This window comes from Manduca sexta, chromosome 23, assembly GCF_014839805.1.
Source record: "Manduca sexta isolate Smith_Timp_Sample1 chromosome 23, JHU_Msex_v1.0, whole genome shotgun sequence".
Classification (NCBI taxonomy): Eukaryota; Metazoa; Arthropoda; class Insecta; order Lepidoptera; family Sphingidae; genus Manduca; species Manduca sexta.
The window spans coordinates 12,222,192-12,241,762 of record NC_051137.1 but is presented as its reverse complement, the minus strand read 5'-3'; the positions used below and the strand labels follow the sequence as shown (position 1 = coordinate 12,241,762).

The following is a 19,571-nucleotide window of genomic DNA, read 5'->3' as shown; positions in this document are numbered from 1 at the left end:
TAACCTGTAGAATGTACCTATATATCGTGACAAAGCATCATTATAAAGGTAGGAATGAAACATAGTACTTATATTCTTTTTCACATACAATTTTGTCTAATGCATTCTATCCTAAGTACAGTAATTAAATTATAACTATGAACTTTATTGTATTGACTTGCTGGAAGTTTAACGTAGTGGTTATATTCTTTTTGCTGGAAGTCACAACACCTTCACTTTCTACTTCCCATTCCTCCCCTTGTGAGTCTGCAGATAATTTGGGATTGGTATTGATTGCTGCTACATATCGAATAACATCAGAAGAGTATGACCCACTTGCCTATTGATGTGTTTTTTTTTCTTAAACAGTATTATAAAGGGCGTGGCTTATATGATCTTTCCTTTTTTCAAAATATGAACTTATACGAGCAAACGCTCATGTGCACACGTTAAATATATATTTTTGGGTGCGTTCGTAAAGGTATAAAACTGTATATGTGAGTAGACTTTTTTGTTCGCGCATCGTGGCAATAAGCACGTAGCGCGTTCTGACTAGACACTCTTAGGCAGTGCAAACTCTACTTCCCTCTGAAAGCCTCCAGGGCCCTTATTCTGTATGATAGTGTAAACGCGTAACGCGGCCGTGTCATGTTATCTTCGAGAAATGTGCGTGGAATGGTATTCTGTAAGCCAAATTTCTATAGTACTAAACATGATGGATTGTGTTACGTGCTTGTTACGCACTGTCAAAATAACGTGCGGGATAGAGAATAACGCCCCAGCGTCCACAAAACTGCGTTATCGCCTACTTTGAGACTTGTTATGGGCTCGTTTTCACAAACGTTACTTGGGTAAATATTTAAATAGCACTGTAAGTACAGAACAATGCTATTTAAATATTTTTTGTTTGCGGCGTGACTGCTTTCGTAGGGCGATTAACTTTACTTGATTGGCTAGATAAAGCTGATAAAAGCCAAAGAAAACTATATAATTGCGAACACTATGTATTTGTTCGGGCGAACTCAGTATTTATGAAAACTTCATATAAAAATTCGTGGCAACACGCTTCCTCTCTGCATGTTTATGTTTCCAGAGCCGTCATAAATAAATTAAATTACTGCATGTTTATTTTTTTAATTATTATAATAAAAAAAAATATTCATTGCCAATTTTTCATTATTGTCTGTTGAATGCAAAGTTTTATTCCTACAACAAAATTGCTGTGGGAATTTAACCGTATAAAGAAAACGTAAATAGTAAGTTAATTTGCATTTATTCAGCAAAATCGGTTCACTTATAACAACAAACAACATAAATGACTTGTTATAATACTAAATATTTTGTCTGGAATGATCTGTCTATTTTCAAATTGATAAATTGCATAGGTAATATAATATTGCAACATTTGTTGCATAAAAGAGTTGGGATGTTGAATATAAAATAATGAAAGTAATTAATTTATCATAGTCACATATCTATTTGTGTTTCACATGCAAAATAATTACAATCTTTGTACACACAATAGCAGGAAAGCTGACTCTATTATCATGGACGTTCAACATTCTTGCTAAATATTTGGTTGGTGGACATTTCAACTCAAATGAATATATTAAATGAATTGAACCAACCCAAGAAATGTCCCGCAATTTCTTCATAGTGTCAGCCTTCGGGAAATGAACTATACACATAGCACCCTAACCTGAATTTTAAACACTAAAACCGTATAACTATAGTTTTCAAACACGTAATGTAATTTACTCTTTGGGCGCTTCCTCGGCGGGTTTCTCTTCAGTGTGCGAGTTCCTCTCCGGCTCGTTACCGTCAGCCCATTTGCCGTCGTATTCCTTCCTATCCACGTATCTTTCCTCTTCATATTCGCCTTCGCTGCGATGACTGTCGCGTCCGGAATAACGGGAGTAACTGCATCATTGTAATTATTTCAGAACATAACAAACACCTCACCCCTGCTCCTCGTCAATTTAATTAGTAAAATTTTATAAGAAACATTGGATTTCTGTCTACAATAAATAGATTGATCAGCTTAACATTACCTATCTCTGTCCTTGTCACGCCTTTCTGGACTGTACGACCTGGACCGGCGTGTTCTGTCAGGGCTGCGCGAGCGCGAGTATCTGACACCTCTTCTGTCGCGGAAGTCACGATATGCGCCTCTGTTGACCATTGTACAAAAAATATTTATAACACTTTTATTAGGCACAATACTCTACCAAAAGCATTTTGTTTAAAATCGAAAACAATCATTTACATAGAGTACTTAGCTCTGTATAAGATTAAAGTCTGCATTTGGTTTTAATTTATTAAAATTATTGACAGTAAATGAAAAGTAATGAAAAAAAAAAAAGAGTAAACAAAAGGTATCGAATACCTAAATGGTCGCCCTCTACCGCCTCCACCCCGTCGTGGCCTGAACGGCCGTCCACCTCGTGATCTGTTGTCTCTCCATTCATTAGGGAACCTCCTGCCATCATCGCGTCTGAAATCTCCACCGCCACGGCCACGGCCTCGGCCTCCGCCGTTGAACGTGTTGAAGCGAGGACGATAGTACGTCCCGCGCTCATAGCCGCCGCGACCGCGCCAGTTGGCTCGGCGAGGGTAGCGGCGTAACCTAAACGTGAAAGTTCTATGACGTTTATGCAAAATAGAAAATGTCTCAGCACAAGCTATAAAGACAATTTCTATCAAGATACACAATGTTATATTGGTTGGGCGATGTATGCGTAGACGTGGGTTAACAGTGTAAATATGCGCAATGAACATTCTACGAAAGGCCTTAATATTGTGTTGAACATGTTTTATAGTCTACTTGTAAATAAAGTCTGCAACTTCTTTAGGCAAAAGCGTTAATCGAAGCGCACCTTTCCCTAGATCCCGACCTTGATCGAGATCGGCTGCGTGAGTAGTAGGAGCGGGAAGCGTCAGAGCGTGAGCGAGACCGTGGCGAGCCGGAGCGACGCCGCCGAGACGCCACCGAGCCGCTAGCGCTCGAACCGGACCGCGAACGGGATCTTGAACGAGATCGATATTTGTATTTGCGTGGTCGCGACCTGGAAACAAACACTTTTTGAACCAATCTGTATGTATTGTTACAAATTTGATTTTCCAAGTTAAGATGTTTACTGCGTCTATTTTATAGTATAACTAAGTAACACGTAATGACCTGCTTCGGGAACGTTTTGGTGAACGTCTGTCGTCATCGGAGGAATTAGAAGAATGACGTCGCGGTGAGGGCGGTGAGCGTGGCCGGCGACCCGAAGGCGAAGGCGGCTTGATACGCGTTACAAACTGTTCTGGCCTCGCATCGCCTACAGACACGGGCGTCTCGCCTTCTTGTGCCAGGCGGAACGAGCCGAATTTGTCTAGCACTATATTGCCTTTCCGAACCTGCCGAGAACAAAATATTATGATTTTGAAAGATAAGCTTTTGGAGTAAATGTGTATTATTGGTAAAGAAATGAGTATAAATGGTTTATATAAACTAATATTTATAGCTAAAACATCGTAACCGACATTCCGCACTTTTTACTAGAGTAGCATTTCCTTACTAAAATATGTTTACGTATATTTGCAGTATTTAGTTACAAAAATAACTATTCTGTTAAAAATACTAGCTAGTCCTTTTAGCTAGAAGGTGAAATGTCGGCTATGGTGTTCTTCCTGAAAAGGTTTGTAAATATGCGTGTTAGTGTAATGAGTAAAACGGTGTACACACTGGCGGAAGCGCGGGCGGGTCGGTGCCGGGCGGGTCGGGCTCGCGCTTGCCGGGCGGTGGCGCCAGCGGCAGCGGCGGGGGCTCCTTCATCGCCATGGCGCGCCGCACCGACACGTTCTTGTCTCCCCCCGATGGCGATGGCTGTGTAATATTTTCCTTTTTATAGATGTTCAGCAAAGAAGTAAGTGATCACCGCCCATAGGATAATTCCAGACGAACCCTTGTGCATTGCAGGAATGGCATGGGGTTTTAGATTTTTTTTATGTTTGGAAATGTACTGATTAAAGGTCAAACTAAATCCAAGTAGGATAAATATAATTTTGAACTTCTTGAATTTGGTATAATCAAACCTACATGAGCTGTACACTAGGCTATTATATCTGTGTGGGTCTCCCACAGGGTATCTTAATAATTATTTGTTACTATCGAGATATATCTCGACTATGAATTTAAATTTTATAGATGTCTCTTCATTTAAATATGCTATGTTTTAAAGCTTATCGTATTTTGTGAGTTTGTGTAATATTTTATGTGAAATGTGATTTGGAAAAATGTGCTAAAATAAAAATGTCACTTACCTTAGGATTGTCCTGTGAATCGTCAGAGCTATCTTCAAATGCGTAGCGTTCTTTGTAACCTTTCGACGGTGGACCATCCTTCTTCTTAACCCTGTTGCAAGTAAACAAGTACCATTTTAATATTTTTTTATTATGAGTAAATACAAAACCCTACTACCGAAAAGAGTTATTTTTGTATGAAACCCACGAATTCATATACCTAACATTAATTTTTCGATCCAACATGCTGGCTAAATAGTAAATCCTAGACAATTTCTTGAAAATACTATTAATGTAATTAAAGAAGTAAATTTAGCTGATAAAATGTAACAACGCATAGGCTGATGGGTATATATTTCACTACCATTTCGATATACATAGTAAATAATACATCCAATGAGAACTAATTTTAATCATAATAATTCTATATACATGCAAATTTGAGCAATAATTATCTTCCCTATTAGAAATCTCATCATCATTATGTACTTATATCAAAATCTAAATAAGTATGGTAACTAACGAGTCCTTGACAGCGCTCATGGACATCTTCCACTTGGGTTTCTCGAGCGGCGGCGGCGGCGCCTGGTCGATGGGGCTGAGCGAGCCGCGCGGGTCACGTTTGCCGAGCACCTCCTTCTCCACCATCACGTGGTACGCGCTCAACTTCGACTCCAACTCTTCCAGACCGTGCATGTCGTCCATCATTCTGTGGAAAGTGTGTTCATAAGTGCAGGGTTCCATTTCTTGTATAGCAGGTGTGCAAGGCTGCTTTAAAGTTCCTACATTCCATATTTTATATGTGTTGTATGGCCCTAATATTGATTATTTTTTTTCATTCATTGTTTCATTTGCTATTCATTGAGTTAATACATCACTATCCACCCTATAAATAATCCGATATCTATGCATCGATAATTTAAAATTTCCGATCAGATTAAGTTTGTTTAAATTTTTTGAGCAATAGAAATTTTTATCTGGGCGTTGATTGATTTATTTACGCCTAAGTAACAAATAGATGTACCTGCTGTCTTTGTGTTTCCTTTCATATTCACCATCAGAACTCATGTCTCTCTTGGATTTTCCCTTCAGTTCTTTCCTGAAGTAAACATCATAGTATGTTTTAATATATTTCTATTTATGAAAATATAGTATATATTTAATTATAGTCAAATAAAGTAAAATTTACCTTATGGCATCTCTCAATTTCTTATCGCCAATATTATCCAAATCTCGCAGGCTATAGTCCGCATTATTTGCTGCAGTGCGTGCCATCTTAGCTTTTCTTTTTTCCTCCCTTTCTTGCTCTTTACGTTTCCTCTTAGATTCCTTCTTCTTTTTTCTGATAAAAAATACGATTAGATTCCAAATTCGCAATATCGTATAAGTAGGTATGGAATGAGGAAGTTTAAATATAATGACTAAGTTACTTAATGTTTAAGATACTTACTTATCTTTCTTCTTCTTTTTCTTTTTATCGTGATCAGCGCCGGGTTGTGGCTGTTGGCCGAGCTCTTGCATCTTACGGTTACGTTTGTACTGAGCGGTTTCTTCAAGAAAGTTGCGCACTTTCTCTTCATAGTCTGAATCTTCTTTAGTCATCTCCAAAAATTTGCGAACCTGTGACAAGTATACTTTTTATATGTTTGAGCGGTTAAAGACTGCACGTTTTCCGATACAACATTGTGTCAAACAACCATTTTTAATAAATTATCTTATTTAGCTATGTATAAGGTTACCTTCAGTTCATAATCGACATCGGCCTGCGAGCGCACGGGCGGAGCGCTGGCGGGCTCGTCGGCGGGTGGCGGCGGCTGGTATCCGTACGGGTGGTTGAACTGCGAGTTGTGCGTGCGCGAGGCGGATTCGGCGTCACCCAACATCGCCATGCGCTTGCTCAGCGGCGACAGCGAGCGCTGACGCTTGTTGTTCGAATGCGAGCGACGCTTTTTCTTGCGATTAGGACCTTCCGAATCTATAAACATATAGACTATTCCGAATCTATTGGTATTATGATGGGAATGGTAACCTCTGTGTATCTAACATGATATGGTTTAAATTTTGAAATATTTGCAGCAAACTATTGCAATAGCAGTCAGTGAATACCATTTTATTAACTTTTTATAAACATTAAATTATGAATAGTTAATTATCTACAATAGATATACAAATGATGTTTTAAGAATGTCTCACCACTGGTTTCTGATGAGGACGACGACGACTCAGATGACGAACTGGAACTTGATGACTCACTAGATGATGATGATGAACTACTTGAGCGTTTCTTTTTGCCCTTACCGCGCTTCTTCTTCTTTTTCTTTTCCTTTTTCTCAGTTAAATTCAACAGCTGCTTTAGGGTTTCCTTCATCTCATAAGATTTAGCTCCAGTCAAACCAGGCAATAGCAATTCAGCGGGCTCTATCAAAGGCTTTGTTGTTGATGTCTTGCTCTTTAGGAAATCTAATGAATTCTGAGCCTCTTCATGGAATGGTATAATAGCTAAACAATCTTCATACGCTTTCTGTGCTTCAGTGATCTTGTTTTCGTCTTCATAACTTCTTCCAAGTGCCACTAGTGTCTCTCCTAGATACTTCCTTGCATTAGCATGGTTTGGGTTCAACTTCAATGAAGTTTCAAAGTCTTCTATGGCTTTTTTGAAAGTTCCACTGTTAGCATACAATGCTCCTCGTGCAACAAGACCTTCCACATTCCTGGGGTCAATGCTCAAAGCTTTGTTAAGGCATTGAAATGCTTCTGAATGTCTTCCGGCTTTGAAATGTTCTATACCTTCAGCCACTGAACGGAACGCCCATTTGCTTGCCTGAGCTTGACGAAGTTCGTCGGCATAGTCCGACGTAGGGAATCCTCCTCTGTAGGATACAAATAATTATTATAGCAAAGATAGAAAGAGAAGTAAATTTAATTTTAATTATAGACATTTACCTGAGCGAGACGAAATTCGTGCAATGCATATTCGCGATTCCAAGTAGCTCTGACAGATATTGGACGCAGTTGGGGTTATTGAAGCCAGGACTCTTCTCCAATATAGCTTCATAGCTCTCACCCTTCATTTCCATTGTTTTCCTATCAAAAAATAAATCATAAAAACCATGAACTGCGGTTCAGAGCAATTGTCTTTATCCTTGTTTAATCGAGAGAAATGACGGCATCTCGCAAAAAATATTGAATTTTAAGCATTTTAATGGTAGTTGTTTTGCTTTATGTGTCACACATACGTTTTCCTCACCTGATCCCACGGAGCTGTTCAAAAAATGTTATTTTACTGGTATTTTATTTCTTTCACACACAAATATAATGTCATATGTAAGGTGATGGTCGCCTCGACAGCGTGACATTAAATTACCAAAACATCTCAGCTACAGTCACAACATACTGTGGGTGGCGTTACAAACGGGCCTTGGGAAGCGTTGTTACACCTAGAAAAGAACACCCTAAAAATAGAGGGAGCTGCATCCATGAGGTCTGACTCGATGTATCCGACACGAAACAACATAAGTTGTGGTGCTATCTTGTCGAACTATGTGCCTTCAGGGAGCCTCACATCAGCTAAATTGATAATTGCCGGTACCAAGTCCTTTTATTACAAACAAACAACTCCAACATCCAATAAATGCTCATTAGAAAAGTCCTGTCATAAGCTCTCAGATAATGCTGGAATGTTAAATATTAGCTTTATTATAGAATCATACACTTTTCTTTTATGACATCAGATTCAAATGATCCTGTTGTACTGACCTTTTCCAGTTTTATAAATTAAAACAAAAGTCTACTTTGTTTAGATGCTATCCTCACTTAGTAACATAACATTTGATGCGATGTGATCCCATAGACTTTTAACAATCTGTTTTAATCCGAATGTTTAACAGTACCATACAAATATTGTCACAATTTTGCAGAATGTGTGTTTTTCATACTGAAAAGTGATCATACCAGTGAAAACATGTATCCAAAACTTCTATACCTACCCATTGGTGAACACAACACAATTTTTAGTACAAACAATTGCTGAAGTTATAGTGTGAAGCCAACGGTTCTTATTGCATTATGTAGAAACACAAACGATAATTTTTGTATGAACTATTGTGTCATGGAATCCATTTGTTCAAGGTAATCCAATTTCACATCTTGCCTCATTGTTCATGTTTCAAATAATAGTATATTTTCATCCATAATTATTTATCTTCCTTATGAATTCAATTTTCCATAGACATCAAGAATGTAACAGAATGCATATTCAGCATTCACATCATTAATCTTCCATGTAAGAGACATCTTGTGTTTAACATAAATATCACTGATTTAAAAGCTTCTAAACTACAATAAATAAATACATATAGAAAAAAAAAAGTAACACTGCATGTGTTAATAAAACCTGCAAGGCAGTGGAGGTGTAGTGGTTAATTAGTGTGTTTGGCAATAGTACATACTTGTAGACCATTGGGAAGTCGTCAGTGCTGAGCAGTCCCAGTGGGGGTTTTGGTGGTGGGTCGTCAGAGCACCGAGTCACGCCCTTCATGCCGCACACCATTTTATCGGTGTCTGGAATTACTTCAATGACTTCACAGCACACAGTGTCATTCATGAGGTAGTTTCTTGATACATTTTTCTTGTCCACAGCTGGTATGATATTCGTTACTGGTAAAAATGCCTGCACAGAACATATACCAATATAAGTTTTGAAATCAGTGTTATACATAATATTAACTAAATAATCATAAATATTATTATTTCATATCAATTTCATTCCTTTGGTCTATTATCATATTTGTGAAAATTCACGTTGCGTGATTTTGTGTCCAATATTTCAATGGACACACCATCTATCCTATCTTCCTTACTTTGGCAACAAAGACCTATATTAAATAATTTATTTTTTTACTTAATTATTATGTCGTTCGAAGAACACACTAAATATATTAAAGGTAATTAATTCATTGACATTACCAACAAACTTGAATATTAATGTTTGAATTAAATAAGGCATAGTGTTGTAAGAATTCATACAACATTCATGAATTAAACAAAGGTTGAACTACAATTTCTGTGGGTAGTTACTGTAAAATTTATTCACTATTTACACAACTGGCAAATATATGTTACAAAATAGAAAAACAGACAGAAAAGTGAAAAACGCAGCTGTAGGTCATATCATTATCATTTACATAACACCTATTGCTTTATAGGTTATTTGATCCACAAAGACTCGTCCAAACACCTTTTGAATGGGATGTTGCAGGGTAGGGCAACTGATCTAAACACTTTCCCCGACGCAATCTAACTTGGCGTGAGTGCACACTTATTTTGCTTATACAAACTGTTAGCAATAAGAGACATCTTGTAGTTATCAACAGTCACCAGAATCATTAATTATTATGGATGTAAATTGGTTGGTCACATAATATGATTTCTATAAGTGACTGGGATAGGATTTTCACCAGCACATTTCAGCACATGGTGGCAACATAGTATGTTTCTCCTAGTTATTCCGTAAATCTGGTGTTTCACATGCTAATATTAAAATTTTCTAGTTTCAATGCTATGGGCATTAACAGAATATTATTAAATATTATTCATCTGGTAATAATTGACAATGACAATGCTAGGTTTTTCCGTACAGTTTTAACTTGTCAAGCTTAGTTGAAGGTAGTCAAGATTGTTGATATCACATAATATGAAAGTTGTCACAGCCTACACAAATGTTGTAAGACCATGTTGAGTATTGTGTGGGAATCAATGTCATATATGGTAACAATGTCCAGTTTTTAAATGGAACCAAATGAGTCATCAACATCCTGGATTAGAAAAATTATGTAAATAATTTTAGGTAAAATGTTACCAATGTCAAGATGATAAGATATTTTCAACATAAATTTAAGTGTTCAATAAATGCATTGCATTTAAAAATATTAAATTTTCTAGAAAATTAGGCACATTATTACTTGAGCTACAATGACCTGAATTTAAAGTTTATGATATTATCAAACAACATAGATAAATATAATGGAACAATAAAACATTGTGAAACAAAGATAGAACTTGTGCAATATTGTGTAATACCTTCACATTGATGTCTGCAACATATCTGGATGTTGGCCCGGCCGTGCATAACACTTTTAGCATCATCCCTGATGCAGTCCTGTTGATCACGGCCCCTATGATAAGTTCTCCTGTCTTCACATTCTACAAATATCACATAAGTAATTAGCCATATTTAGTGTCAAGTTTTGTTGTCAAGTATATTTCATCCACAATGATTTTGAATTATATTATCATTAATTTAAATAAAAAAAGCTGACAGTAGCGAGTTAACAAAAAATAACTAATGACTTAATTATAGGTCATCAGGTAATGTGTTCATAAAAAAATAAGTTGTGTACATATTAATTTAGTAAATTTTAATTATCATAATTAGCTTTACACAAACATATTTTGTAATTTGTTATACTTACATCAAAAAAATGTCTCAATCTCGCTGATTTATCCACATTCAGAAAAGTTTCAAATGGTGGCATCAAAGCATATAAGTCTGAAACAAAACATGATATATACTAAATGGAAACTTTATTGGAAATAAAAAGAGATAAAACATCTGATAATATAATAATAGCCATGCATTTTTCTGTTTACCACTTGGATCAGGTCTCTTGTACTACTAACTCACTAAATTCAAGTCTGAACTGGTCTGCTGGTCTATATCAGCTTTGGAAAATTTCCATATCTGAGTTGTAAATTGTAATGTATTAAATAAGCGAAGAGGTAGACTTTACCCAGTTTTGTTTAACACAGATTAGTTTAACTAATGTGCTATGAATATCATTCTCATGAAGAAATAATGTAAAATTCTGTTTTTTATAGTGCTTTATTTATTCAGTAGGATTACTGGAGGCTTAATGAACGCCTTTTGCCTTTCCAATCACAACTCCATTCCTATCAACTGTGATACTTAATTTCTCTGGTATTATCGGTGACCTTAAGTGGCGGTGAAGAAAATTATTATTATAAATGACTACTAACGGTAACTAACTAATTAGATAGCATTTTTATGTTGCAAAAAAATACGTACTGTCTTCAGGTGCGATAGAGTCGGTGCCCAAGCTTGAAGAAGATGGGGTCTCCTCCATAATTGACGAATCGAATAATGCATTAGCCTCCTTGGCAATAAATTGGTGCAGTTTCAACCTCTTGCCGCGGTCTTGGAACGTCAAGTGTTTATGTCTTGATTGGTATACAGCGAAGTCTAAGGCACCCACGCCTATCTTGGTCAAGTCTTCTTCTCCTCGCTCTCCCTCCCACGTTTTTTGCAATTGCTGCCCATGAAAATTGATGGATTGCGCCACTAAGGACGCATCCAGTGTCGGTTCCATGTTCGGGACTGAAATTATATTGAAATATTTATTTGTCAGCCGGCACCATGTACGAAAGTGAGTTTATTCAATCGCCATCTTGCTTTTTTCCTTGCACTGAAATGCTCAGAAATATTTTTTGTACAAAACTATTAAAAGTTTTAAAAAATACCTTGCCGCTATTACGGTTATATTTTAAACCAAATAGTTATAAAAACAAACAATATTTATTATTTATAGTTGACACTAAAAACCACACCACATTTTAGTTATAACAATTTAAAATGGCGACCACGCACCGCGCAGGCCTCACAAGCGTTTGTGATTGTCTATGCAATTACCGATACTAGTGTTACCAACTTTTGAGCCGAACGCCAAATTGGGAACGTGTACGACCATAGACAATAAAGTACATGCACCATGCACGATAATGCTATGTGGCGGCAGAATCTGAATCTTACTTTACAAGTATTTAGCACTATCGTAACAAAAGAAGTGAAAAAATAACGTTTAATTTGTTAATAATGTATTGTAGTACATCTGGATACTCATACATGGTATGATGGTGTAAAATAAGTACTATTACGTTCACGTTTCAGAATAGTACCTACAGTGTAGTCTGTTAATACGATTTCGCATATGACAATTAACCGTTTTTAACGACGTAACTATAGGCATATTATATTGTTTTAATAATAAGCCACTATGAAAGTACATCCGTTTATTACGACGCCGCTTATAACGACCGACTGCTTTTAACGACATAATTGTAACGTAATTCCAGACATAATTGTCCGGTTATAACGTGACGTGCTTTGACGTATTTTTAACAAATCAGAAATAGAAACTATCTCCGTCCCGCGCACTCCCCTTGTCAATGCATCGCAGACTGTTGAGACTGTTTGTTTTACGACAGTTCTTATATAATTTGCGGCTGACAAGTGAGTTTGGGTACGTTCATTATGGATGTACTACCTACGTAGTACATTATTGATTATTATTTATTATTATTCAATTCTTTTCATTTTTAGCCGTATACAGGTGTTCCGTGTATGCTTATGTAAAATAAATAATTATTTTTTCCTATTTCAATGTTTTTTTTTTGGCTGCTGGTACCTAAATATTTAATAACATCCATTTATAACTATATACCTAACTATCTATCTACTACCCATCTAAGAATAAAATTATTCCAGCCATGGTGTCTCAATAATAATCTATGGGAATCTATATAATATCATATTGAACTCATATTAATTTGTTTCATATCAAAAAACGAAATGTTGGGAAAGTATCATTTTTTATCCACAATGTGACTCTTGTCAGCTTGTGTCAATTATATTTTGCCATTTAGAGGACGTGCACGTTCCCTATTGATGACTTTCGAAACTACTAAAAGTCTAAAATTCAAAATACACACCAGAAAACAGGGCTAGGCACTGCATAATATTTTATTTTTTGTTAAGTCGTAAAGCAAATGAATGATCATAAGGTTAATAGTCACTTATAAGTAAATGTTAGTTTTATAAATACTTAAATGTAAAAAGTACGTACTGACCCAGAATGTCTACCAATTTATTATTGGTATGACTTATTACTACTACGCATTGTTCACGGCTTCGTATTGTGAAAAGTTTTTCCTGCTACAAAAGTCCGAAAATCATTGTATCAATACAAAGCCTGTATACGACGCCGGCGCAGTTAAAAGTTTGGTAAATTTTATCCGATAGAGGCAAATTACCTACCGGGATAAAGTAGACTATATAATAATTTAGAGCATGGCTGTTCGTGTGCTAAATTTTATCCAAAACCGTTCAGCTATTTCTAAGCTTATTTAGATGCGAAAGTTTGTGAATATGTAAACATTTTCACAAACTTTCGCATTATACGGAAATTGTGGTAGAGAATCCCCGTTCGCTTTTTTGGTGTGTGTATAGATGTTCAAAATAAAACAGTATTTTTTTCTCATTATAATGTACAGTTTTGTTGTAAAAGTAACAATTTAAGCTTTTAAAATATATTATATATACCTAATAATAATTCACTAAGTACCTACTTAGGTACTTTTTTTTCTTTGCGGAATAACTTGTCCGAAGTCATTTTAACTTCAAGTAATGAGACTTAAATCTTTACGTCGAGACCGACATCACAATCCTTAGAGTGTTTATATTAACTTTACGTTATAGATATGTGGACGTTTATGAGTATTATGAGAAACAAAACAGAGTATTCACTACATGAACAATTTTTATTACAATTATCATGCTCCTACTTGTAAAAAACATAGTATCGCAATAGCGGGTTCAGGACTCCAGTTCAGTTAAATACATAGACTGAAGTATTGAACTTGCTATTTTGAAGAGGTTTTGTGGGAGTCCATAATGCCATTATTATATTCAATTACAATATGCATTTTACAAGACAATAATTACACCAAAGAGCTTTATAATATATATGGAAAAATTACACTACTCTCGTCATCGATATATGTGTATTTTATTTTATTTTACTTTGCCTCCACTATTCTCGCCATATTTTTTTACAAATGCATTCCATATTTAAACTGCTATTAAAAGCAAACACCACAATGTACGGAGGTTGCAACTCAACACATGAATTCTACTTGCACATCATAATATAAACGGCTCTGAATGAAGAGATACATTTATATCCGTGATGGCTACCAGGTCTTCAACATAATGGTGCCCAGACCCCGCTCGAGGCGAAGCCTCGTCTCTGTTACAAATTATATACTATGAAGACAATAATTAGCTTGATCTGCCACGTACTTATACATTTAGTTTCTCTAACAATTAAACTCAATTGGTCTTTTTGGTGTTTGATATAGTAATCAATACTGTCGGAATATTTTATTTTTATTCCCCAACATAGAGCATCTTTTCTTCATCAAGCCTGGGGCATTTATACTTTTAGATAGGGAGTTGTCTTTTAGTTTTTTTTAAATTATGGAGCTTGTAATTTAAGAAAAATAAATAGTAACAACGATTTCTTATGTTAACCCAAATTTTAGACACTTAAGGCGATACCTCAAGGTCCATTTTCATACATTTTGTTTCACCTTTAATCTGGGTAACTAAACAAGTATTGGCAAGTAAAGAATTTAAATTCACGTCTAGTTAGTGATTAGTTCTCGCAGTTGAAAGAAAAACGTAAAAATAATTAATAATCATGGATATTTCTGCCTTTAAAATTTCGTCATATTAAACCTTGAGGTATCGCCTTAAATTAAACTATTTTTCGGATTTTATCGCGGTTTTAATATTTTAGTTTTCTCTCGACGTTTCGAAGATTTTGCAGCCTTCCTGGTCATAGGAGGGACTGAGGTGTTGGTCATCCGCAAAGTCAAAGTTACAATATCTACCTAGATTTTACAAATATAGGTACAACTTTTTTAAATATTAGCTGTTGACGGTCCGATCTACGCAGAATGAGCTTAGAACCAGTGCGCGTTTTACCTCTATATCTTAACACTTGTATCTAAACAGTGAAATAAGTTGAATCAAATTTTTTATACAATATGTTCAATGAGGGTAGTTCTATTTCGTCAAGTATAACTAATACCATTTCGCTCTACCTCAGTAAGTACCAATCGGTTCTGACGTGTTCTGTGTGACGTAGCGCGTCCTCAAGCGAAGCAGCCCGCTGAAGAGCGGCAGCTCGGAGACGGACACGGTGTCGGACGGCGGGCACGACCGCCAGGACTCGGGCGATAGCGTCAAGATACAGATGGAAGCCGCTAGGGAGCAGCACAGGCGCGGACTCGCTAAGAAAGGTGAATAGGTTTCTTATATTATGGTTAGAGGTGCGGATTATTAAATCGATTAAGTATCCCTTATACAGGATGTAGCATGATCATCATAAATACATATTACATGTTGTAGATCTGTTGAATTTAGTTTGAGTGTCTTGTAGTCTGGCAGTCGTTCTTTTGGGTTCTTCTGTCTAGTCGCAGATAATGGTTGGAGCTTCCTTCAAAGTGTTCAAGGACTGCAGACTCTGTAGAGCGTCGGTGGTTCATGTCAGCTATTCTTTTACGCGGGTTCCTATATTTATTTTTCTTTGCCCGATATAAGAGAGGCCACAGTTGAAATCTATGTTGTGTACTCCCGGTTTTGCAGAGGTATATGGCACTTGAAAAGAGCTTCCATAAATCTTATTTTATGCCGCCTAAGAATATTAGTTAATTTTTACCATCTAATTAAGCTGGCTTATTTTACTCTAGCTGATCCTGGAATGCCACTTGCTGTAATATGCCTTTATGGTACAGTTTTTCCACCTTTACAGTGGGCATTATATAATGCGATATAGCGACCTCGCCGTATACAATGTAAAATCCGTCATAGTGGCTCACGTAAATGTGTTGTGTTCCGGGATCAGTCTGTGTATATTTAGTATCAAACAGGCCTTTATAATTGTGTCGACTAACGAGAGATAAATGTCATGTAAAAAATATCAGAAAGTTGTCAGTTTTAAAACAATCTAAGCCCATTCCATCGTAAGTTGTATAAACTTTATTTCTGGAGTAGGGAGGGAAGGGGGGGCGGTCGATACTCGATCCGTACGACACTCTACTTACCATTACGTTTTTCTGTTATTGTTTTGAATGAAGATTGCTGCTAGCCTGATGGTACGTACCATCTCCAGTGATACGACCGCCCTTAAACAGTAGAAACACCATGCAATATTTTGAATTACACAGTATTGTTTGGCATTCCTTTGCGCTCGCAATCCTGAGACATGAGATGTTATGTCTTATTATGTTCAGTAGGTACATTGGCTGCAATGTCCTTCAAACCGAAATACAACAGTGACAACACACTGGTGCCTAGCCACAGAAATAGACATTGCGGTGGTGCCTACCCAGGCAGAATCTACCACAGGAGCTCGTCTCACGTGCAGGGAAGTCACTTTGCTTTGCCGAATATGAGTGCAATACAATATAGCCCGTTTAATATGTATGTTAGTCGTTAATATATTTATATGTTTGATATTATAATATTAAGTTTATACTCGCTATTTTGACCACGTTGGAGTCGGAAAGCAAGTACTTTTTGCGCATAAAAAGTACCTAGCGCTTAGAAAAACGAACATATCTTATGTTCAAATTTACAAAACTTAGGTCAACGATGAATAGAAATACAGCCTATGTGAAGTTAATACCTACAGCAAAGTTATCTTTGGTAACATAGACAATGATATCATAAATTTAAATTCATAGCTGCTTTATGATAGGATACATAAAGGAACAGACTAATGTCGACATACTAACGCAATATATTAGAATTATGTAGATGTAGAGAACATATCTTGAATACTTCAAAGCGGTCATAAAGCGTCATTGGGAAGGTCTCACTTCAATAGAAGAGTCGAATACAAAAGACGAAAAGAGGGCTAGGTAATGGCAGACACAATGGAAATACTGTTTGGACTAGAAGGCGGTCCGCCCGGCCGCCCTCTGCACAATGCCCCGCCGCGAAACTTATTTTATTTCAACTACATACTTATTTTATTTTTGTATTATCTATTCTTAAAGTTTTCCACATGAATTGTGTAAAATTCTGTAGAAATATGTAAACATTTTACAATGAATTTGGATTTGTTATTATTTTTATTGTGGTGTTTAGCGGTTACAATTTTCCAATCAAATTTATTTTGTTGGCTGTAGGGTTACAATTTTATTGTATCACTTAAGCTTAGCGTTAAGCGTTACAGTTTTCTGTATTCGATTCAGAAAATTTTTAGGTATATATTTATATATTTAGTTGTTAATGTATTAATATGTTTGATATATAAATTCGTTGAAGTTGGAAGTCGGAAGAAATTTCCTCTACGACATAAAAAGTACTTAGCGCTAACCTATAAACTTATTTTTATTATTATTATATTTTGTAATGCTGAAGCAAACAAACTAGGGTATTTGGGATAAATGTTCTCATTAATATCTACAATATCGGTATGTATCAATGCTGCGTTGCCTATTTTCAAGGTATTACTTTAGTGTCTTTTTGAAGATCCTATATTTAAAATGATCTGAAGTACCGAAAATTTTGTTAGCTACGTATTTATAGCCTCAAATACATGTTTACTAAAATTTTGTTACATGCTACACATAATGATGAAAATAGTATTCTAAAAAGTATGCGACAATTTAGACGGTACTACGGCGGCGTGGTGATCCGCGGATGACGATGGCTTAATGCGCTCCGGGATATTTACGAGTCAAATATAAGTTTTCATTTATATGGATTCTTTTTACTTACTTTATATAAAGTTTTTATGTTCGGTGAATTTTACATTTTAATAGCAATATAGTTCTATTAACCACATTTATTATTGAACTTAAAACTATTTTAAAGTAAATATTATGAAAATCACTAATTGTGAACTATAGAGTCGTTCAACAATGAGTAAGGCTATGTTATAATGAAAGATCGATTCATCAGAAAACTACAGTTTCCATTAATATCAGTTATTTTGACACGCAATACACACTGTATATTATGACAAGGATATGTTTGCGTGTAAACTTAGTGTAGAGCTACTTTATTTCAAACGTGGAAAGGTTTATAATGGCTTGTTTTCAGTTTTCGCTGATGTAAGGAAGGCAGGGTATGTATGCAAGGGGTATTGTACGGGTTCATACAATACGCTCGGCGGCTTTGTGTCTCGCATTCGCACCATTGTCATCGGACATATTACCCAATGTTTCGACATTGTATCTGCTCCCGACTCCAGCTCCTTCTTTTGATGAGACGCGTATCTTATTTGTAGTGAACGCGATGCTTTATCTGTTCAAAATGCAATAACATTTTTGACGCGTATATTCTAATAGGCTGCCTACTGCTATAGGGATTGTGTTTATTAATGGTAGAAAATATACTTATATTTCCCATTTCCCTATTTTCAAAAAGATATTAAATGTTAAATAGCTACTTAAGTATCATAATATAAATAATTTATTCATGAAAATGTAATTAAAGTAGTTTTAATTCTATAATATCTTTATGTATATAATAAAATTGTTACAGGTATGGATATATGTATGTACTAGAATATACGTCAATGGTTACAGGCCAATGTGTGTACTAGATTATAGATATGGCACCTAAACCTAAATGGGGGGCCTCTATTAGAGCAATAGAAACTAAAACAAGTTTTTAGAAATTTTGTATGTCTGTTTATCTGCATATAATTTAATGCAGTCTTCACTAATATCTTGCTAGAGCTCTAACTTGAAATTAAGCTTCATTTTATGCCGGGAATATATAAAGCGCGACTTGATTTCGGAAAAACATATTCACGCGGGCTGAACCGCGATAAAAGTTACATAATAAAGAATTGATAAGATAAAAAGTCAACCATTTAAATATAAGGCAATTTTTTACAAATTTATTTAATATAAAAACATTGTGAATAAGTATGTAGGTCATTTTTCTTTTTACCTATATTTATATTGATGTTTCTATATTTTTATAGGGAACAATATAACTTAATTAATCAATTTCAATACGTATTGTTTTACAACAATGCATTTTAAAATGTGCATCATGCAGGGGAATCTGAAAGGGTGAGTTTGTGGTGCGCGCCAACTGTGCGCGGGAACTACGCGGCAAAGATATCTACTCCATGCCGGCCGGCTCGCAGTCTGTACACGCCTCCCAACAAGCGCAACCGCTTGGCTGTACGTCCCGGTGGTCTTTGCCCGTCCGAACTTTTTCGCTAACTTTCCCGCCAAGTTGTGTTTTTGTTATTCGGTTGTGATTTACGTGATTTTTTCTGTGTTGTGGATTTTGTGTTGTTTTAAATGTGCGTGCTGTGCTAAGTATTGGAATTTTTTCACGGAAATTATTGCCCAATTGGATTCTTAATGGTGAGTTATAGATTATTTATTTCTTAGTTCAGAGAATATTTACATAACTA

At 35.9% G+C, this 19,571-nt stretch overlaps 1 protein-coding gene across 5 annotated transcripts; it reads right to left on the bottom strand.

Annotated features, from left to right (window-relative positions):
- Nucleotides 1-1,235: 1,235 nt before the first annotated feature.
- LOC115456256 (tetratricopeptide repeat protein 14 homolog) lies at nucleotides 1,236-11,978 on the bottom strand. 5 transcript variants are annotated; one of them, XM_030185245.2, is made up of 19 exons: nucleotides 11,803-11,978; nucleotides 11,351-11,659; nucleotides 10,737-10,813; nucleotides 10,345-10,467; nucleotides 8,715-8,935; nucleotides 7,210-7,350; nucleotides 6,460-7,136; nucleotides 6,006-6,241; nucleotides 5,717-5,886; nucleotides 5,456-5,608; nucleotides 5,291-5,365; nucleotides 4,790-4,975; nucleotides 4,288-4,378; nucleotides 3,710-3,850; nucleotides 3,158-3,381; nucleotides 2,856-3,044; nucleotides 2,366-2,605; nucleotides 2,031-2,150; nucleotides 1,236-1,899 (listed from the first exon to the last, which is right to left on the bottom strand). In XM_030185245.2, the coding sequence occupies exons 2-19, from the start codon at nucleotides 11,649-11,651 to the stop codon at nucleotides 1,734-1,736; spliced, it is 3,531 nt and encodes a 1,176-aa protein (XP_030041105.1). In that variant the 5' UTR covers nucleotides 11,652-11,659; nucleotides 11,803-11,978; the 3' UTR covers nucleotides 1,236-1,733. The 5 variants fall into 5 exon arrangements, with proteins under 5 accessions (XP_030041105.1, XP_030041107.1, XP_030041110.1 ...); XM_030185247.2 differs by having other exon boundaries at nucleotides 6,006-6,232; XM_030185250.2 differs by lacking the exon at nucleotides 11,803-11,978 and having other exon boundaries at nucleotides 1,236-1,872; nucleotides 11,351-11,651.
- Between the last annotated feature and the right edge of the window lie 7,593 nt (nucleotides 11,979-19,571).